Source organism: Orcinus orca, chromosome 12, assembly GCF_937001465.1.
Source record: "Orcinus orca chromosome 12, mOrcOrc1.1, whole genome shotgun sequence".
Lineage (NCBI taxonomy): Eukaryota > Metazoa > Chordata > Mammalia > Artiodactyla > Delphinidae > Orcinus > Orcinus orca.
Window position 1 is genome coordinate 9,924,439 of NC_064570.1, and position 17,454 is coordinate 9,941,892.

General features: G+C 45.0%; 1 protein-coding gene across 4 annotated transcripts in view; it reads right to left on the bottom strand.

Annotated features, from left to right (window-relative positions):
- ARID1B (AT-rich interaction domain 1B) overlaps positions 1-17,454 on the bottom strand; it is a 412,194-nt gene that overhangs the window by 56,810 nt on the left and 337,930 nt on the right. For all 4 annotated transcript variants that reach the window (XM_033404288.2, XM_033404280.2, XM_033404248.2 and 1 more), the window contains 2 exons: positions 15,852-16,031; positions 1,393-1,720 (listed from right to left, as the gene is read on the bottom strand). In XM_033404288.2, the coding sequence (XP_033260179.2) occupies positions 1,393-1,720; positions 15,852-16,031 (508 nt within the window). The remainder of the gene's footprint in view (positions 1-1,392; positions 1,721-15,851; positions 16,032-17,454) is intronic.

Below are 17,454 nucleotides of genomic sequence, written 5' to 3' on the forward strand. Positions count from 1 at the left end.
AAGGCATTTTAATCAAACAATTATGCCTTAATCTCTACAGTTATCTTCTTCCCAGATCACTACCCAAGGCTTCATGTCAAATGCAATCAAGTACTTACTCCTTAAAAAGGAAATAACTTGTGCTTTTTGAGTTGTGACAATGGACAAGTCATTTAAACCTAAATTAGAACTTCAACTGGACCAGCCAAACCAGTCCTCACGGACAGGTTTATTAAAACATTCTCTCTACAGCCTGCATAGGTTCAGTTCAGAGGTATAGCGCTGGGGTTCAGAAGATCCTAAGTAATTGTAACGCGGAGGAGAGGGTGGGGGGTGGGGCGGAGGGAGAGGGAGAGAGGGGGAGAGAGAATATGACTGACTTTCATTTTATTATGTGGAGCAAACAGTGAGACTGGAAGGGTCCCTAACATTCCCGAATAGCAACTTCAGAGGAAAAGCAACAAAGGGATACATTTAAACACACACACACACACACACACACACACACACACACAAAAGCTCTTATTTCCCTTTGACAAACTCAGAATCTTCTCTCTTTTCTTCTGAAGATACCGTATGTTCATAAATATCTGTCGGTGTCCTTTGTTTTAAAACATACCTTGACACATGTTAAACATAATTCAAACATTTTTACATGTGAGTCTTTTAAACCATATTCGCTTTGCCTCCTAAACTTTTAATTCAGTTATTTTTAGACAGGTCAAGTATTTACTTCAAGAATTAATTTTAAAATTCAGGATTAAAAACAAGTAAGTAGTTGAGGCTAGAGCCTTTGCTCTATCAGCTTAAAGTTTCAGAAACATAATCCTTGTTTTATTAACCACCTTTTGGTTTGGACAGAGAGAGAGCTATGCCCAGAAAAATAAAATACAACATAAGACCGTGAAGTAATAAATCTCACACATATACACTTAGACAAACACACACAGTACACATATGTACACATACAAAGTTTCTATTTTAATAAAGATTTTTATGGTGAGGTAAAAAAAAAAAAAAGGGGGGAAGTTCTTTTTGAATGTTTTAGATTTTAGCCAGTTTTTAGGCTCTAGACTTTCCCGCCTAAACCTCACTGTGTTAAGTGGAACCACAAAGACACTCGCGGTGCCACTGGCTCTAGGTTGCTTGGTGCAGCGACTATTCACAGCTGTTTCAAATAACCTCCCACAGCTGACTTGCCCACCAGTGATTCCTTCTTCCATGTCTCATACAACGTGATCTATTATTTACTTCTCTGACCTTTATGGTACAGAATATATTTAACACGAAAGGAATGGCCAAGCCAAGGGACCCTCTGCTGCTCTCCGCCCCCGTGGGAGCCGGGGATGATGCAGCTCTGGGCTCCGCACATGCGCACACATCCACACACAGACCGCCCGCCCGACGGCATACCTGCTTTGTGCCGAGTTCGCAGCGGCCTGCATCACTGCGGCAGCTGCCTCCTGTGCCTTACGGTTCACGGTTGGCATTGGTGGCCCCATTCCTGGCCCTCCCTGCTGAGACATGCCAGGAGAACTAGGGGTCATGCTGCTCATATTTCCAGGAAAGGGTCTGTTCTGCATCCCAGCTGATGGCATTCGTCCCAGGGGCATAGCACCACACGGCTGGCTTGGCCCTTGTCCATGCATCTGGCTGTTGGCATTGATGCCCATGCCGGGCCCTGGGCCGCTGTAGCTTGCACTGGGCACCCCACTATATGTTGGGGGTCTGGAGTAGTTACCTAAACAAAAATCAAACACAAATTAAAGCCTTTTACTTAATATTTGAACTTGTGAAAACATTCACTGGAAACACTTTGTGTCCAACAGTGTCATCAACACAGAACATTAGTCATTTTCCTCATTAACCCTTTCCCCTATTGGCGCTGATGAGGTTGGCAGTCAAAATACGCTCTCTCTGCACATTCCAAAGGCAAAGAGCCACACAGGACCACTGTAACACGGAGGGAGACCCAGGCTGATCACTGAAACCATCTGTGGATGGACACGGGATGCTAGTGCTGAGTGGTGCTTTAGCTCATCCAGCACCTTGTACTCTTACCAAGATTTAACTGAAGTAAGTATTTCAGCCCCCCGTCCGCAGGTGAACACCAATCTGAGACTGCACCACTACACCACTACCACACTGGACAGTTACGATAAAGGGTTCAGAAGGTGTAAGAAAACATGCACATGTGGTCAAAATTACCCTTCAAACCCCCACAGGAGGTGTCATGTGGAAACGCGACATTAATCCAGCACAGTTGGCTTTCCTCTGGTGTCTGGTTTGCACTTGAGGCCACGTCTTATGAAATAAGTTTCAAGCACTGGTATGGCGCTCAGCCCAGCGAGATGGTGGCACTATGGGAAGCAGGCAGGGTCCCAGACTGAGATAAGCGTCCACAGTCTCACCTCCCGTCTCTGCTCACACGGGGCACGTGCTCACGGAGTAGAATGGCCTGGACTAGTGCAGTAGTTGTGTTTTCTCTCTCCTTCACACCTTTTCTTTTGATTGAGTGCACATAAACTACATTCAAGTAAATTGAAGGCATATATAATGCCACTTCAATAATAATAATTGCTGAACCATACTCTGTGTGAGACATTGGGCTAAGTGCTTTGCATCAATGACTTCATTCTTTTCTCCAATAATTATATGAAATGTAGGTACGACCATGACTCCACTTACAAATGAAGCTAGTAGGTTAGGATTCAAGCTCAAGCAAAATGATTATAGAACCCATGTAATTAACCAATAAAATATGCTGCCTCCCAATAAGTGACTGTTGAAATGAAATATATGCAAAAGGATAAGTGTCTGTAGAATATGGATTAGTGTTCCTCCACCTGTCCTTACTACTTTCTGGAAGAATCTCCTCATCTATATAACATAACTGTTCTAGGCACAGGGAATGTGAAGTTAAATACAATGCAATTCCTGTACTCGAGAAGCTCACGACCTAAGTGTGTATGTGTGTGTGTGTGTGTGTGTGTGTGTGTGTGCGCGTGTGTGTGTGTGTGTGTGTGTATAAGGTGGAGTAGCAGGGGTAAGATGAGAAAAAATACAAAAACAAAAAGATAACGCACTGTGAAAAGCATAAGAGAAAGAAGAATAAGTCTGTGTCGGGTGGGGATACGGGGGGTTGTCCATGGTTGGGCGTTGAGCGAAAGGTTTTGAAAAACCACCTTGGGTCGCGACCCAGGCGTCCGTGTGGGGCAGGCTTTGGGATCTGGGAGAACTGGGGCTGAGGGAAGACTCCCTATATATACTGACCATGTGACCTTAGAGCTAAGTCGTTTTAATCTTTGTTTCCTTCTCTTCTCTGTAAAACAGAGATAAGCCTCTTCCATACTGTCTACTTGAAGAGTTGCTGTTAGGATTAAATGACGTAACATGTGAAGTATCTCAAACGTTGAGTGCAAAAATGCTAGGGGGTTACTTTCAGATGGTGATTAAGGCAGAAGAGGGCAGGGAGCGCCTATGGAAGAGGCCGTGGACGACGGCACAGACAGCGAAGGGGCGAACTCAAGAGCAAGTCACTGCTGAGCTTCATGGGGCCGCGAGAAGGGGACAGAGGGAAGAGGCCCCCATATACCAGGCTTCCAAGCCCGGGACCTATTCTGAAGGTGAGAAGGAGCTTCTCCAGGTTTTCCAGCAGAAATTGGGTTGGATTAGTAACAACAACAAAAGCCAGCAATTGATATTTACTGTGTGCTAAGCTCAGTTTCGAGTTCTTTGCATCACCTCCTTTAATGCTTACATCAAGCCTAAGAGGTCCCGGTCATTACCACCCTCACTTCAGGGAGGAGCCTGAGGTGCGGGAGGTTGAGTGGCCTGTCCCAAGGTCACGTGGCTAACATGCCTCAGAGCCACAGTCTGCACCCCACTAGCCACAGCCCTGACTGGCCTCTCAAATACTTAAGGAAAACCACACTTACATCACATTATCATCACAGTCGTGAAAGCAGGTCTTCTCAAGTGCAGACCACCTACAAATCTGCAAGAAGCCCAGACTATTCAGCACTGACTGGTATTTGCTCTGTTAGGTGCCTCACGTGAGCTCTCTTACGTGGCTGTCTATGAAGTGTATTACTCACTGGAGACGGTGTGAAGGTCACTGTTCACACAGACCACGGGCCGGGCACACTTTCTGTAAAGGGCTGGAGACTAAATACTTTAGGCTTTGTGGGCTAGATGGTGTCTGTCAAAACTAAACTGCCGGGCTTCCCTGGTGGCGCAGTGGTTGAGAGTCCGCCTGCCAATACAAGGGACACGGGTTCGTGCCCCGGTCCAGGAAGATCCCACATGCCGCGGAGCGGCTGGGCCCGTGAGCCATGGCCGCTGAGCCTGCATGTCTGGAGCCTGTGCTCCGCAACGGGAGAGGCCGCAGCAGTGAGAGGCCCACATACCGCAAAAAACCAACCAACCAAACAAAAGCTAAACTGCCACTGCAGCCCTGACATGGCTGGAAGCAACACACACACAAACGGGAGCCCCTGCGTTACGAACACGACGGCCGGCCAGAGTGGCCCTAATCTGCTGAGCCCCGCCACGGACCGGTCTTGGGACAAGCTTCTTAAGAAAATGCTCCAGCAACACAGAAAGTGACTTGTTACAGCCAGCAGCTACTTTCCCCTGAACATCCCTGGAAGCCAAAGAAAGGCTGGAGAGGAACAACCGAGCGAGGCGCTGGCCATCCGAGGAGGTGGAATGGACAGGAAAACAAAAGGGAAGGGAAGGAAGGGACAGGAGAGTTTCAACATACATCACCTCAAGTGCCTCCGAATTGCATTGTGAGTTAGTCTTTTACGCCAGCACCTCAAATTTAAACTGCCTTTGCATGAAGACACTCTGCCTTTGCAGACGTATATCAAACTGATACTGTTTTCAAGTAAAAGGTGAACATTCACTGTTTATCAAAGTTCTTTATAAAAAGTTCTGAGGTTGCTCTGAATCTCCCGTCCCACGGGACCACACAGAAGGTCCCCGTCGGTTTTCCCATCACACCGTCTCCGCGGAAAGGGCCCCTTATGCTCATCCTGGTTGGGAGGGACGCAGAACAATGGGCAGGATGCTGTGTCCTGCCTCTTCCCATGCCTTCTCAGAGCACAGTCCTCGGAACTCTTCTCTGCAGCAGGTTGGAGACTCCCCCCGCCCCGCCCCACTGACCTCACAGCCCTTCGCTTCCAAATTATCTGATAACATCAGTGAGATCCAGCGGTGCCTTTCTGGCTCTTGCTTTTATTAAAAAGAAACAAACTCATTTACACTTTGAACAAATGATATCAATTCACATATTCTTGCTATTGCTCTGCAGCTAGTTTCCACCCCCCTCAACACCTGATAAGCGACTCACTTGGTACGAAACTTTATACAGTGAAAACATACGTACACTTTGCTTTTGAAGGAAGTGAAATGACACTTTAATCTTGTTTTACAAAACAAGCATTTACCTGGTTGTTGCAGACTATGCCCACAATGCAGTTTTATATGAGAGTAAGGTCCCTGGTTTTGTGGAATTCTGCTTAGAATTGAAGTAGAATGCCGTTCATACTTGGAACAGAGAAATACTGTCACTCTGGGTTCCTGCACCTTGGGTTTAACTGGCAGTCAGGGGCTGTATTTTAATGAACACAAAGAAACAACTGAGATGTTCAGTAACCCTCTACTTGACTTCCAGCTTTTTCATTCATTTTATGTACTAAGAAGACAAGAGCTAGGTTTCAATCACTTTGCTCAATTCAGCAGCTGGTCTTCGTTGCACAGCAGGAAGCATTCTGTAACCGGGTGGAGTATGCGTCAGAGCACAACCACCATGCACACCCATACACGCACGCGTGCACTTGTCCTTAGAAAGGCCCATTGAGTGCTGGGCCCCCAATCTTATTTTTCCTCAATCAGTTAGGCTGATTTCACGAACTGGCACTCAAAAGCACATGTCAAGGGAATATGTTCTAATTATAGAGGCCTCTATTTGGTAGAAGAAATACAAAGTCCCCTTTTCTTCTCCTTGAAACTTTCAAGACTTCCCTCATTAAACTCACATGCCTGGATAAAAATGGTTTCTAAAGGCTTTAAATGGCTTAAGAGGCAGCAACGGATAAAGCAGAGGCTCTAGAAACTGGGTTTGAATACTGGTCTGACACTTCCTAGGGGCATGACCTTGGACAGGCTACTTAACCTCTCGGAACACCAGTTTTGCCAGGTAAAGTAACAATAATAACGGGGAACAGGTAGAAAGTGACTAGCTCAGTGCCAAGCATAGAACTACCTAAAAAATGATAGCTATCACCATGATCACCAACAATAATACTATTATTATCAATAAGCATGAATATGATTTTTTCTCCATCTTTTGAAAATGTGTGGAAGGAGTGAAAAATGATTCACACACACCCCCCCACTTTGCCTACTCGATAACATATCTTTCTCCCCAAAATAAACAAAAACCAAATATGTAAGCCAAGCAAAATATGAGAGGAAAAGCCAGGAATGAGAAGCGCAATCTTATTTCCATGTTTCTCTAATAGATTAGTAATTTGTTGGCACTAGCTCTGACAGAAAACAGATGGTTCCAGCATTAAGCACAATGAAGGCTGCAGATGCTGGGCCAGCCCACCTCAGCTGGACGGGTCTTGCAGCCAAGTACGAGAGCCCACAGTTTTCAAGTGGGTTCATCTTGGCACACCAGCTTTGGAAAATTGGTCACCAAATGAATTCAGATTTCAACCCACCAGGAGTTGTATTCAAGCACCAGACAGAGGAAGCCGGAGCTAGACTCTATTCAAGTCACCATCATTAGTTTAGAGGATCACAGATAATTCTGTACCTGACTCTAAATTTTCAAATTTGCTAGTTACAATTAATGTTCCAAGCTTACTGCTTTTATTGAATCATTAAATGCTTCCGTTTATTTTACTTCTCAGTTTCAACCACACAACAATTACTTATGACCAACTGCTACACGCAAAGTCCTGTATTATTTTCCCCTTTGCTGTGGAGGGTAAAACGGTGCACAAATCATAGAACAGACAGCGGACCCTGAGTGGGAAAAAAAATAAATGGATAATTAGCTATATACTATGATAAACATACTTGTGAATTAGGGCTAAATTTGGCCAGTAATCATCACTTCACATAGCCATCCACTACCTAATTTTAAGTCATGTTTATTGAGGTAGAATTTATATGCATCAGCAACCATATATGCCCTATAACCACCAGCACAGTTGAGACATGGGATATTTCTATCATGACAAAAAGTTGCCACTTTGTGGTCAATCTCATCCCCACCCCTGGCAACCGCTGATCTGATTTCTCTTCCTACAGTTTTGCCTTCCCCAGGATGTCACATAAATAGAGTCACAGTGTGCCGTGTCTGGCTCCTTTCACTCAGCACCGTGCTTTCCAAATTCATCCATAATGTTGTGCGTTATCAGTCGTTTGTTCCCTTTTGTTGCTGAGTAGTATCCTATTCTGTGAACGTTCGGGCTGTTTCCAGTTTCTGGCAATCACGAATAAAGCTGTTGACGTTTGCACACAGGTCTCTGAGTGGATATATGTTTCATCTCTCTTGGTAAACTCTAGGGATGAGAGTGCTAGGTTGTATGATAAGTGCATTTTTAACTTTGTAAGAAACTCCACTACAGTACATATGAGAGTTCTACTTGCTCTACTGTACATCCTGGATATTGCCAATTTTTAAAAAATATGAGCCATTCCAGTAGGTGTGTAGCGGATACTGTTGTGGCTTTACTTTTCATTTCTCTAATGACAAATGATTTTGAGAGTATTTTTCATGGATGTAAGATCCTTGTTGTGCAAAAAAAAGTTACATTTAAAAAACCTTCTTCCCATGCTACCTTTCTCTCAGACTGATCTCACAATGCTGTACTTCCAGCCACTGCTTCAGGAGAGAAACTGACTGAGTAAAGACCACAAATGCAGATTCAAAATGAAAGTGAACTTACTCCAAGTTGCATTAAATCCTACTATTTGTGGGAACAGCGATAATTTATCTTTTGAACTGATATATGACACCATATTTTTTCCTAGGTCAACATGCATTTTAAAAAGTCTTCAAAATGTAAAAATAATATTACATAAAGCTTGTAAAAGAGGAGAAAAGACCTATTACCTTACAGTATGACTTCAGTAGTTTGGGTAGTTTTTTTGGTAGTTTTGGTAGTTTTCTTCCCACATATGTTACTTTTGGTGTTTTTTCCCATATATGTTACAAAGTTTAACTCCTTTAAAAATTTAATTATACAGTGATGCATGCGCAATATAGAAAATATAAAAGCACAGAGAAAAACAGACAACCATGGGCTTCCCTGGTGGCGCAGTGGTTGGGAGTCTGCCTGTCGATGCAGGGGACACGGGTTCGTGCCCCGGTCCGGGAAGATCCCACATGCCGCGGAGCAACTGGGCCCGTGAGCCATGGCTGCTGAGCCTGCGCGTCCAGAGCCTGTGCTCCGCAACGGGAGAGGCCACAACAGTGAGAGGACCGCATACCGCAAAACAAACAAACAAACAAAACCAGACAACCATGATCCTTAGTGCCATCTCCCAAAGATAATTCTTAAGCATTGAGTAGTCAACCCAATACCCATCAAGCATCAACGCAGGGTCAAGAAGGTATACCAGTGTCTCTGGAACACTCTGTCTTCATCCATTTAGGAAACAGTTCTTAAGAGCCTCTAATATGCCAGCTCTGTGCTAACAGATGGGGATTCAGCAATGAGCAAAGGCAAAGAGCTTACATTCTGGTGGCAGGAGACAGGCTAATAAACAAATCTAGAGCATGTCGTGTGGTGTCAAGCGCTCTGAAGGAGAACAAAGCAGGGAGAACTTACACAGAGTGGAGAGGGCAGGTCCCTGAGCCAGTGACAGAGGAGAGCCACGCGGAGAAGGGAGCTGTGTGCGTGCTGGCTGCCTCTGTGTAGAAGCGCGTCTTTGGAGAAACCACCGCCGCCAAGGCTGACGTCACACACAGGCTTGGGGGACATATGGTAAGTCCGATGCCAGTATCTAACTTCAGAGCAGTGAGTCTTGAGAGAACAGGCCCTCAAGGAGCAGGGGCATAAATGTCTGCGTGTGTGTGGCCTTCAGAAAGGCCACACACACGCAGACATTTCACACACAATGCTCAGTTTCCCCTTCTGCAAAAAGGGCGTGATACGAGATTCTCTATCTCGTGTGATTGCTATGAGGAAAAAAATATTAACAGTAACTATTGCTGGACACTGACAATGGTTAGAATTTGTCAAGGAATAGAAAGAAACTGTTCCAATATTAATGTAAGATAACTTTTCAATCAGTGAAATTCTTTTTATTATATATTGCATCATATGCCTAATTTTACTTTCAAGATGCACAGATATTAAATTTATTTCTCAAACAAAGTATAAGAAAAAGTAAGTCCTCACCTAAAAAATGTAAAATTGTATTATCTTAATTCAATAGCCAAATGTGGCATAAAACAGTAAAATCCCTACGGTAAGGAACGAAGGATTCTCAGTCACTGTCGTCACAGGTGCCTGAGCACCTGCGTCCTCCCTAGGCTCAGAGCCGCTGTGCCCTGTGCACACCCACAGACTGCATGGGAACGGCGCCCCCTGGAGGGAGAGCTCTGATCTGCTTCACCTGACGGCAGGTGCAGGAAGCCTTCTGAAAGGACCCATGGTACCAACTCCTAAAGATTTGAAAACCGGTCATTTCTTTTCAAACAAACATTTGAAAAAAAAGGGCAGAGCTGTGAGCCTCAGGAAAAGGCACCTTGCTAAGATGTAAAGTAAAGCTGCACGTCCACATCCTGCGTTTCTACACTGCCATCCACAATTGTCATGATCCAGGCCTGTGGTACAAGTCCACCGGATGACCACGCCCCGCGAGGTGCTTAGTCATTCAGTGAGGGGAGGGGATGCTGGCACTCTGTGTGCTGTTGATTTCAATAAGCAACGTAAAATAATTAGCTTCACACTAGTCAAAATCAGTGTTGCTTTATGTTTTTCCTTTTTCTTTCTTAAAGTTGATTGGTACTTTGTTTTCCTTACTTCTTCCCTAATTCCCAGGTTTTGATAAAATCATGATGATTATCAGTCTGCTAAGAAAAATTCATGCTTAAACCTTTTAACTTGAAGGCTAAATTTGAGCATCAAAAGAACATGGCATTAACCACCTTTTGCTGTAAAATGATCTACTACAATCTGTTTTTGCTACTGTGGGCAAGATAAAGATTTAGAATTTTTTAACAAAGCCGTATAGAATATGGAATTAATACTTTTGCCTAGCAATGTCCATTTAACCATAAAATAAAGGTAACAGGAAGCAGTGAACATATCAAGTATATTACAAACTGTTTTAAGAAACAAAAAATGAGTGAAACCGAAGGGGGAGTGATCTGCACAGAAACCAGCCTTTGGAAAAAGCCAAAGAAGAAGATCTCCAATTTGCAGCACTGTCCGGGGAGAAAACATGAATCCATGTGGCAGACACATCTCACTTCTGTAGAAGAGAGGCTGAATCTAGTTTACTTTGAGAGTAAGAGCAGAGACTGAAATCTTGGGTCATGGTGACACCAAGGTTGCCATGGGTCTGTAAGGCACTCTTCAAGTAGCCAGTGGGCTGCCAACTGGTAACATTTATATGTTGTTCCTCTGAACTGGAATAGCTGTAAGATTATTAATGTGCAATTCACTATTTTGGAACTGCATTCATTTCAACTAGGTATCGTCTGAAGTTTGCCTTTGCTGAATCTGCGAGAAACATTTTAATGAAAGAAGGAGAAGGAAGAGTTCTGATGGCATCTTATTTATTTTAGAGAAAAACACGTTAAACCCTTCTGAAAAGCCTCTTTGACCAAGTAATTTAGGAATAAAACGTTCTTCAGACTCACCTACTTAGAAGTTCCCTGCTTCCTAAGACACACTATACAAATTAAGGCATAAAACCAAGGCTGAGCCAGTGTACAACGTGTGTAGCTGTAAGGGGTGGCCCAGACACTAACATACAAGGGAGTGATAAGTGGAGGGGAATCTAGGCTCAGAATCCCTGTTAGTTGCCCAAGGTAATACTCCTAATTCCTTGCAAAACTAAGGCTAGACCCTCACTTTTTGCAATTAGTGACAAACATGCCAAAAATACTTGTGGACAGTCTGTGACAGACACTGTTCTAGAGAACACACAAACAAGACAGTGTCTGTCCTTAGGAAATAGAAAGGCTGTGAAGATGAAATTGATTTCCGCTCCCTTTTTCCCATGCAAAGGCATTTATTAATAATTAACATGTCAATTACATGATTGCTTTCTATTTATTAGAGCAAGTCTCTATGGCCCTTCCTACTGCAAACCGTTTGTAAGGGTAGTTATTTTACACGTGCCTGCTTGAAGGTAGGAAAGTACTATTTCATCAAGTATACTGCAATTAAACACTTTTACACATTTAGATTGGCTTCATCCCATTAGGGTATTTTATTTTTTTTATTATTTTTTTATTTTTTGCGGTACGCGGGCCTCTCGCTGTTGTGGCCTCTCCCGTTGTGGAGCACAGGCTCCGGACGCGCAGGCTCAGCAGCCATGGCTCACGGGCCCAGCCGCTCCGCGGCACGTGGGATCCTCCCGGACCGGGGCACAAACCCGTGTACCCTGCATCGGCAGGCGGACTCCCAACCACTGCGCCACCAGGGAAGCCCCCCATTAGGGTATTTTGATATTTATCCAAAACTGACTGGGTGTTTCCTGTTACCGGCGCTCAAGGTCGCCTTTTGTATGGGAGGGGGCATCGCGGCCTCGATGATGGCCTAGCAGCTGTTGGGAGACCGTCGAGGAGCCAACGCACTCCGGGGCGAGGAAAGCCGCCGCTCTTCGGCGCATCCTTTCCGGAGGTGCTTTGGGGCCTCGGGGATTCCGTGGGTGCAGAGAGAGAGCCGGCCGGGTGGCCGAGCCGCGGGTAGAAAATGCCGGCGGCGGCGCCTTTGTCACCCCGCCCTGCGGAGGAGCTCAAAATAGCAGCGTTGAGAAAATGCGGCGCAGAGAGAAACGCGAGCCAAAGGGGGAAGCCCCGTTAGTACGTTTAATAATTCAGATTTCACAGTATCATACACACTTCTAAAAATTTCTTCTTAATAGTTACGTTTTTCCTTAATCTCTAGTATTTCTGATGTATTTCCACGCCTGCATTCCCCAAATGTTCCTTTGCTCCCTGAAGGCCAGTGGTTTGCCTTTCGCTTCCTTCTCTCTCCGCTCACTGAAGGAACGGCAGGGAAGGAGTACATCTCAGGCCTGGGAAGCGACGCACCAGTGGCTCTGTGAGTGGCCTCTGCAGTCTCCCTCCGTGTGAACCCTGGCTCTGCCCTTAACAGCTGTGGGACTGTGCGTAAATTACTTAACCGGCTCCTTTGCAAAATGGGATAACGTCAAGGGCTTCCTGTTAATTAATAAAAATGGGAAAGTATGTCTGAAGTTGAATCCTGGCGTCCCACCGTGTGCCCGGGGCAAAGGTGTGTATGTGGTGCACGCCTCAGTCTCTTGCTCTGTCAAGTGGAGTAATAACAGTACCTGTAACACAGCATGTTGTGAGGATTAAATGAGTTAATATATGAAAAACACTGAGACCAGGACCCAGTAGTGTTTAATAAACGTTGCTGGTTGTTACTAATAATTTTGAAGAAGCTGCTCCTGACAGCAAAAAGGTTATAGCAAAAAAGACTGTAAAATATTTCCCCCTGAGATCTCTTAAAAACGAAACCAGCCCAGAAGAAAGCCATCTAGTTAGTACCAGACATAGAAGATGTGGACCGATGACCCTGTGGGTCGCTGCACAAGCCATTCTTTCCAGACATCAAAACGTGTAACGCGAAGATGTAAGCTGAATATTTTACTAATAATTTGAGTAGTTAATTAAGAGAGAGAAAAAAAAATACTTCATTCGGGTCTCTATTTAAAATGATCAACCAAGAGAAATGTAAAGGTAAGAACATTTACTGAACTGAGTGACGCAGGTCACAAGCGTAATTTCCTGTCATTCAGTGTTTGCCGAGGAGAGGATAATGCAAGGAGGAACGCAAACAATTCTGATTTGCACACAGAGCACTGGGACACTGACTGGCAGCCCACAGCACTGGGAGCCAGTCGAGGAACCCAGGAGGGGACACGCCTGAAGGTGGAATGTGCTAGAATGTGCTAGAGATGCCTCTTGGAAGGAGAACATTGCCGAGAGCACAGATGTGCAGGCACTTTTTTTCAAAGTTAGAAAGTGCTGTGTATGGAAATGATCAGCCTTATTTTCAGTTGTCTCTAATGTCAACCTAAACTCAGCATTTATGCCTTAAAAAAAAACCCCAAACAAAAACCTTCTTGTCTACATAACCAAAATGTTACGCAGTGGATCCAGTGGGCCGCATTAACATAAAAGGCCCTGGAGTTGAAGCAAAATTTAGACTCAGAATATGAGAAGCAGAAGCAACTTCCAAGGTAACACTGTCTAATTTTCCCATTTTCTATAGGAAAAGTAAATCCCAGAGAGTAAGCAACTTTGCAAGGGCACACAAGTTTGGGTGAGAACCCTCACAGGTGCAGTGTTCCTAAATCAGGAATCTTGGGACTTCCCTGGTGGTCCTCTGGTTAAGAACCCACCTCCCTAATGCAGGTGCGGTGGGTTCGATCCCTGGTTGGGGAACTAAGATCCCACGTGTCGCGGGGCAACTAAGCCAGCACACTGCAACTACTGAGCCCGTGCTCTAGAGCCCACACGCCACAAGTAGAGAGAAGCCTGCGCGGTGCAACGAAGAGCCCGTGCGTGCCACAACGCAGATCCTGTGTGCTGCAACTAAGACCCAATGCAGCCAAATAAATTAAAAAAAAAGAATCTTAACATTCAACGATTCCAAAAAACTGAGGGTTTTTTTCAGAAAATAAATCCATTCTATAGAAATTACCTTTTGTGTTATTACCTAACTCCTAAAGCATTAAGTGTTTTCACAGCCGTTCACAAAAGACTCATCAGATAGTCCAAGGCTCCACTTCCCCTTATTTGAGAGCAGCACAGGACGAGACTTCAAGAGTGAATTATTAAGAGTAGAGAAACCAGTTTTGAAGATAACAGGAAGCCCTAGTGAGTGCTAGTGGTTAAATCCCAGGCCTCCAGCCACCCCTAATTCTGAGAATAAGGTCCTGACCTCCAGGATTCTCCAGTTACATTCTGAACAAAAGTCCATATTTTTCTGTGCGTATCACAACTTATAAACTGCCTTTCCAACCTTCACTAAAGTTTTCTTCCTTTCCTGATAGCCGAAGCCCCCCAGTTTTGAAGATACCCACTGAGTGGGTGCAGCGGGCAAGTAGGTGCTTTCACAGCTAGTGACACGTCCTGCCTTAGCTCAGCAACAAACTACCACATGTCACAACTACCTGGGGCTGATGGGGAACTGGGAAGACACTGTCAACTGGGACCTTAACCTCCTAGAGCTTACTGGAATTCACAACACGGAACTCCATTTATGATACGGTATGAAGGGAATCAAGCAAAACCCACGTCTGTATCCACCCTGACTACGTGCACATGGACAGAGGCAGGAAGGGGCCATGGAAAAATTTTGTTTTGGGTGTTTTAATATCGTTTTCCCGACAACAGAAATAGCTGGAATGTAAAATGACAGAGCAGCATAAGGCAAGGCAATGGTGCTACACTGACAGCATTGAAGGTGCTTAAAATCCTCCCGAAAGAGATCTTCAGAAAACAAGACATTTTCAAACCGTGAAGCAAGGAAAGCTTTTCTGAGAAACATCTGGTAAAAAGCCGAGAAGGTGCCTGGCCTCCTCAAAGAATCGTCCGGCCTGCCAGGCACTTATTTGATGGCAGGAGAAGCTCAAAGGTCCTCAACGCAGCACGTTTTCCAGACGGACAGAAAAGCTCTCAGAAATATTAAGGCTTTATTAAGTCAGGGGAGCCGACTTTGTTGTGGAGGTAGCGAACATTTTACTACAGTTTCCTACCGGGCATTGTCTTCACTCAGAATATTCTGGTATTTTCAGAAATGAGGAAGCTCTGGGAATTGTGCCAGGTTAGCTCATTCTCTCTAAATTATCCATTAATGTCTAATTTAAAGAAACAAAATATAAAGAAGGTGCTAATTTCAAATGCCTTACTGCCAAAAGTGACTTAGAAAAAAAAATATATATATATCGGGTTAAAAACCCTGATAAAAGGATTCTGCATGTGTAAGACAAAACAGACGTCAATGTCCAGGAAGGCAGAATGAAACTGGTGTATTTGGGGCAAGTTCCACTTATTTTTCTACTCTTTCCTTTTTGAAAGACATGTCCATTTCAGGCTTTGTCCTGCCTTCTAAGAGTAAAACTGGTAATGACTGTGAAAATCGGAACCATTATTTACCTGATAGAGCACTTTGGAGACAGATTAGATGAAGAGAGATGAGAGATTTCATCTGGAGACACATGAAATCCTTCTGAGTAGTGAGAATATTGTTACAAACATAATTACAGAGAGGGAGGGGACAAAGTTAGAATACAACATAATGAAACCTAGGTTTTAAATCAGAAACTTTTTGAGGACAAGCATTTAGAGCTACGTTGCAGAAACAGGCTTTACTCCTTCATTATTAACAGCACACGTATGAAGGGCACTTACCGCAGTGTCTGATGCATGAATGCTTAATGAATAGTTGCTATAATTATTCTTCCCATCACTACGGGCAACTGAAGGACTGTGGGTTTGCATTAACCTCACAGATCTGTCAGGTAACAAATAACTGGATCTTAAAAGATGTTTATAATGTTAAGGTCTTGAAGGACTAACATATTAACAAAATTTCTACAACCTACTGCAGTGCATTTTGGAGAAACTTTTTTACCTTGTGGTCCATACTGGCTCATCTGTGGACCGTAAGTCCCACTTGAGTTACTCTGCTGAAAGCTACTGATTCCAGGATGCATCTGGCCTCCAGGAGAAGGATGAGGCGACATGGATGGTCCTGTCTGTTGAGGTCCATATTGAGACATCTGAGGGTTTCTTTGTGTGCCTGCCATAAAACCTAAGTGAGAAATAAATGGAAATATATAAATGCAGGTGACAAAAGTGAACATGGAATCGTGTCAAAGGTAGATGGGAGAAGACTGGTGCTGTGGGATTCCCCTAAAGAACATCTAAAGACATCTCAAACCCAGTGTGGAGGACGTGAGAGGGCCCAGGGGGCTACCCTAGTCCTCACTCTGAGCTCTCACTAGAGTTCCTGGGAACCCAATGGACTGTGGACATGAACTAGGGAAGAGGAGAAGAGGGTGAACAGGCCAATAACCTTGACCTCTCCTAACCTCCATTCTTGCCTGGCGGGACATGTGCACGCCCCTCAGAGCCTCGGCTCGCTCCCCGATCTCTGGGCCACGTGTCCCCGCTCACTCAAACATCCCACCCCTCTCTCAAGCCCAGGCCAGCACCCAGCTCTCCCCTGCACATAACCGTTTTTCTCCCCTCTGGTCTCCTGGGGCCACAATTGTTCACCGTGACTCCTATAGTCCTGCCGACTTACCACCTGATTCATACTACCCCTCAGGGGGAACTGCACACAAGTGGAGGGTCTGAAGTGTCCTCTGCTTTCCAAACAGACCCTGACTTCCTTCCAGTGTGCCACCCACGATTCCTTCCTCCCGCCCCGACATCCTACGGTGTGATGGATCCATTGGCACGTCTGTTGCCTCTACTTCCGAAATGTATCTTGGGTCACTCCTCTTCTCCATCTCCTCATCTACAAAAGCCAAGCCGCCCAGCTACCATCTTCTCTCCCACGACCAGACATGGTCATGGTCTGGCTCACCCCTCTCAGCCCTGCCCCGTTTTTGTGCCTTTTGGTTCACTTTCACAAAGCCGCCAGAATGACTTTTCAGGAATAAAAAAGGAAATCAGAGGGTATCTTCTCTGTATAACCATCCTGCCACCAGGCTTCTCATTAGACCTGGAACAAAATGCCCCCATCTGACTACGGTCTGTGGGCTCTTTTGTGGTCTGGGGTTGCCTTTCTCACTTTAACCCCACTTCCTATAGTTTTCTCTCCTTCACTATCCTGAAGTCCACTGGCCTTCTCATGCTTCCTAGAAGATAACATCAAGCCCTTTCCCTTGATAGAGCCTACTCTCTCCCGTTGCCTCTTCCGAGAGCGTCCTACTGTCGGTTCCTTCCTGTCCTCCAGGTCCACCTTCCCTGACTGCCCTGGCGGCGCCACCCTTTCTCCTCATGTGCTTTTCGTAACATGTAATCATCTTACTTTATTTCTGACTCACTTAAGCTCTCTCTTCCCCACTAAAACATAAGCCCCACGAAGGCAAGGATCATGTGTGTGCTCTCTGCTGCGTTCTCAGCGCCCAGCAGGGCGTCTGGCATGTAGTAGGTATCAAAAACTATCTGCTGAAAGAATGAGTATTAAATTCCTCCCGTACTCAGAGTGCTGAGCACAGCACAGT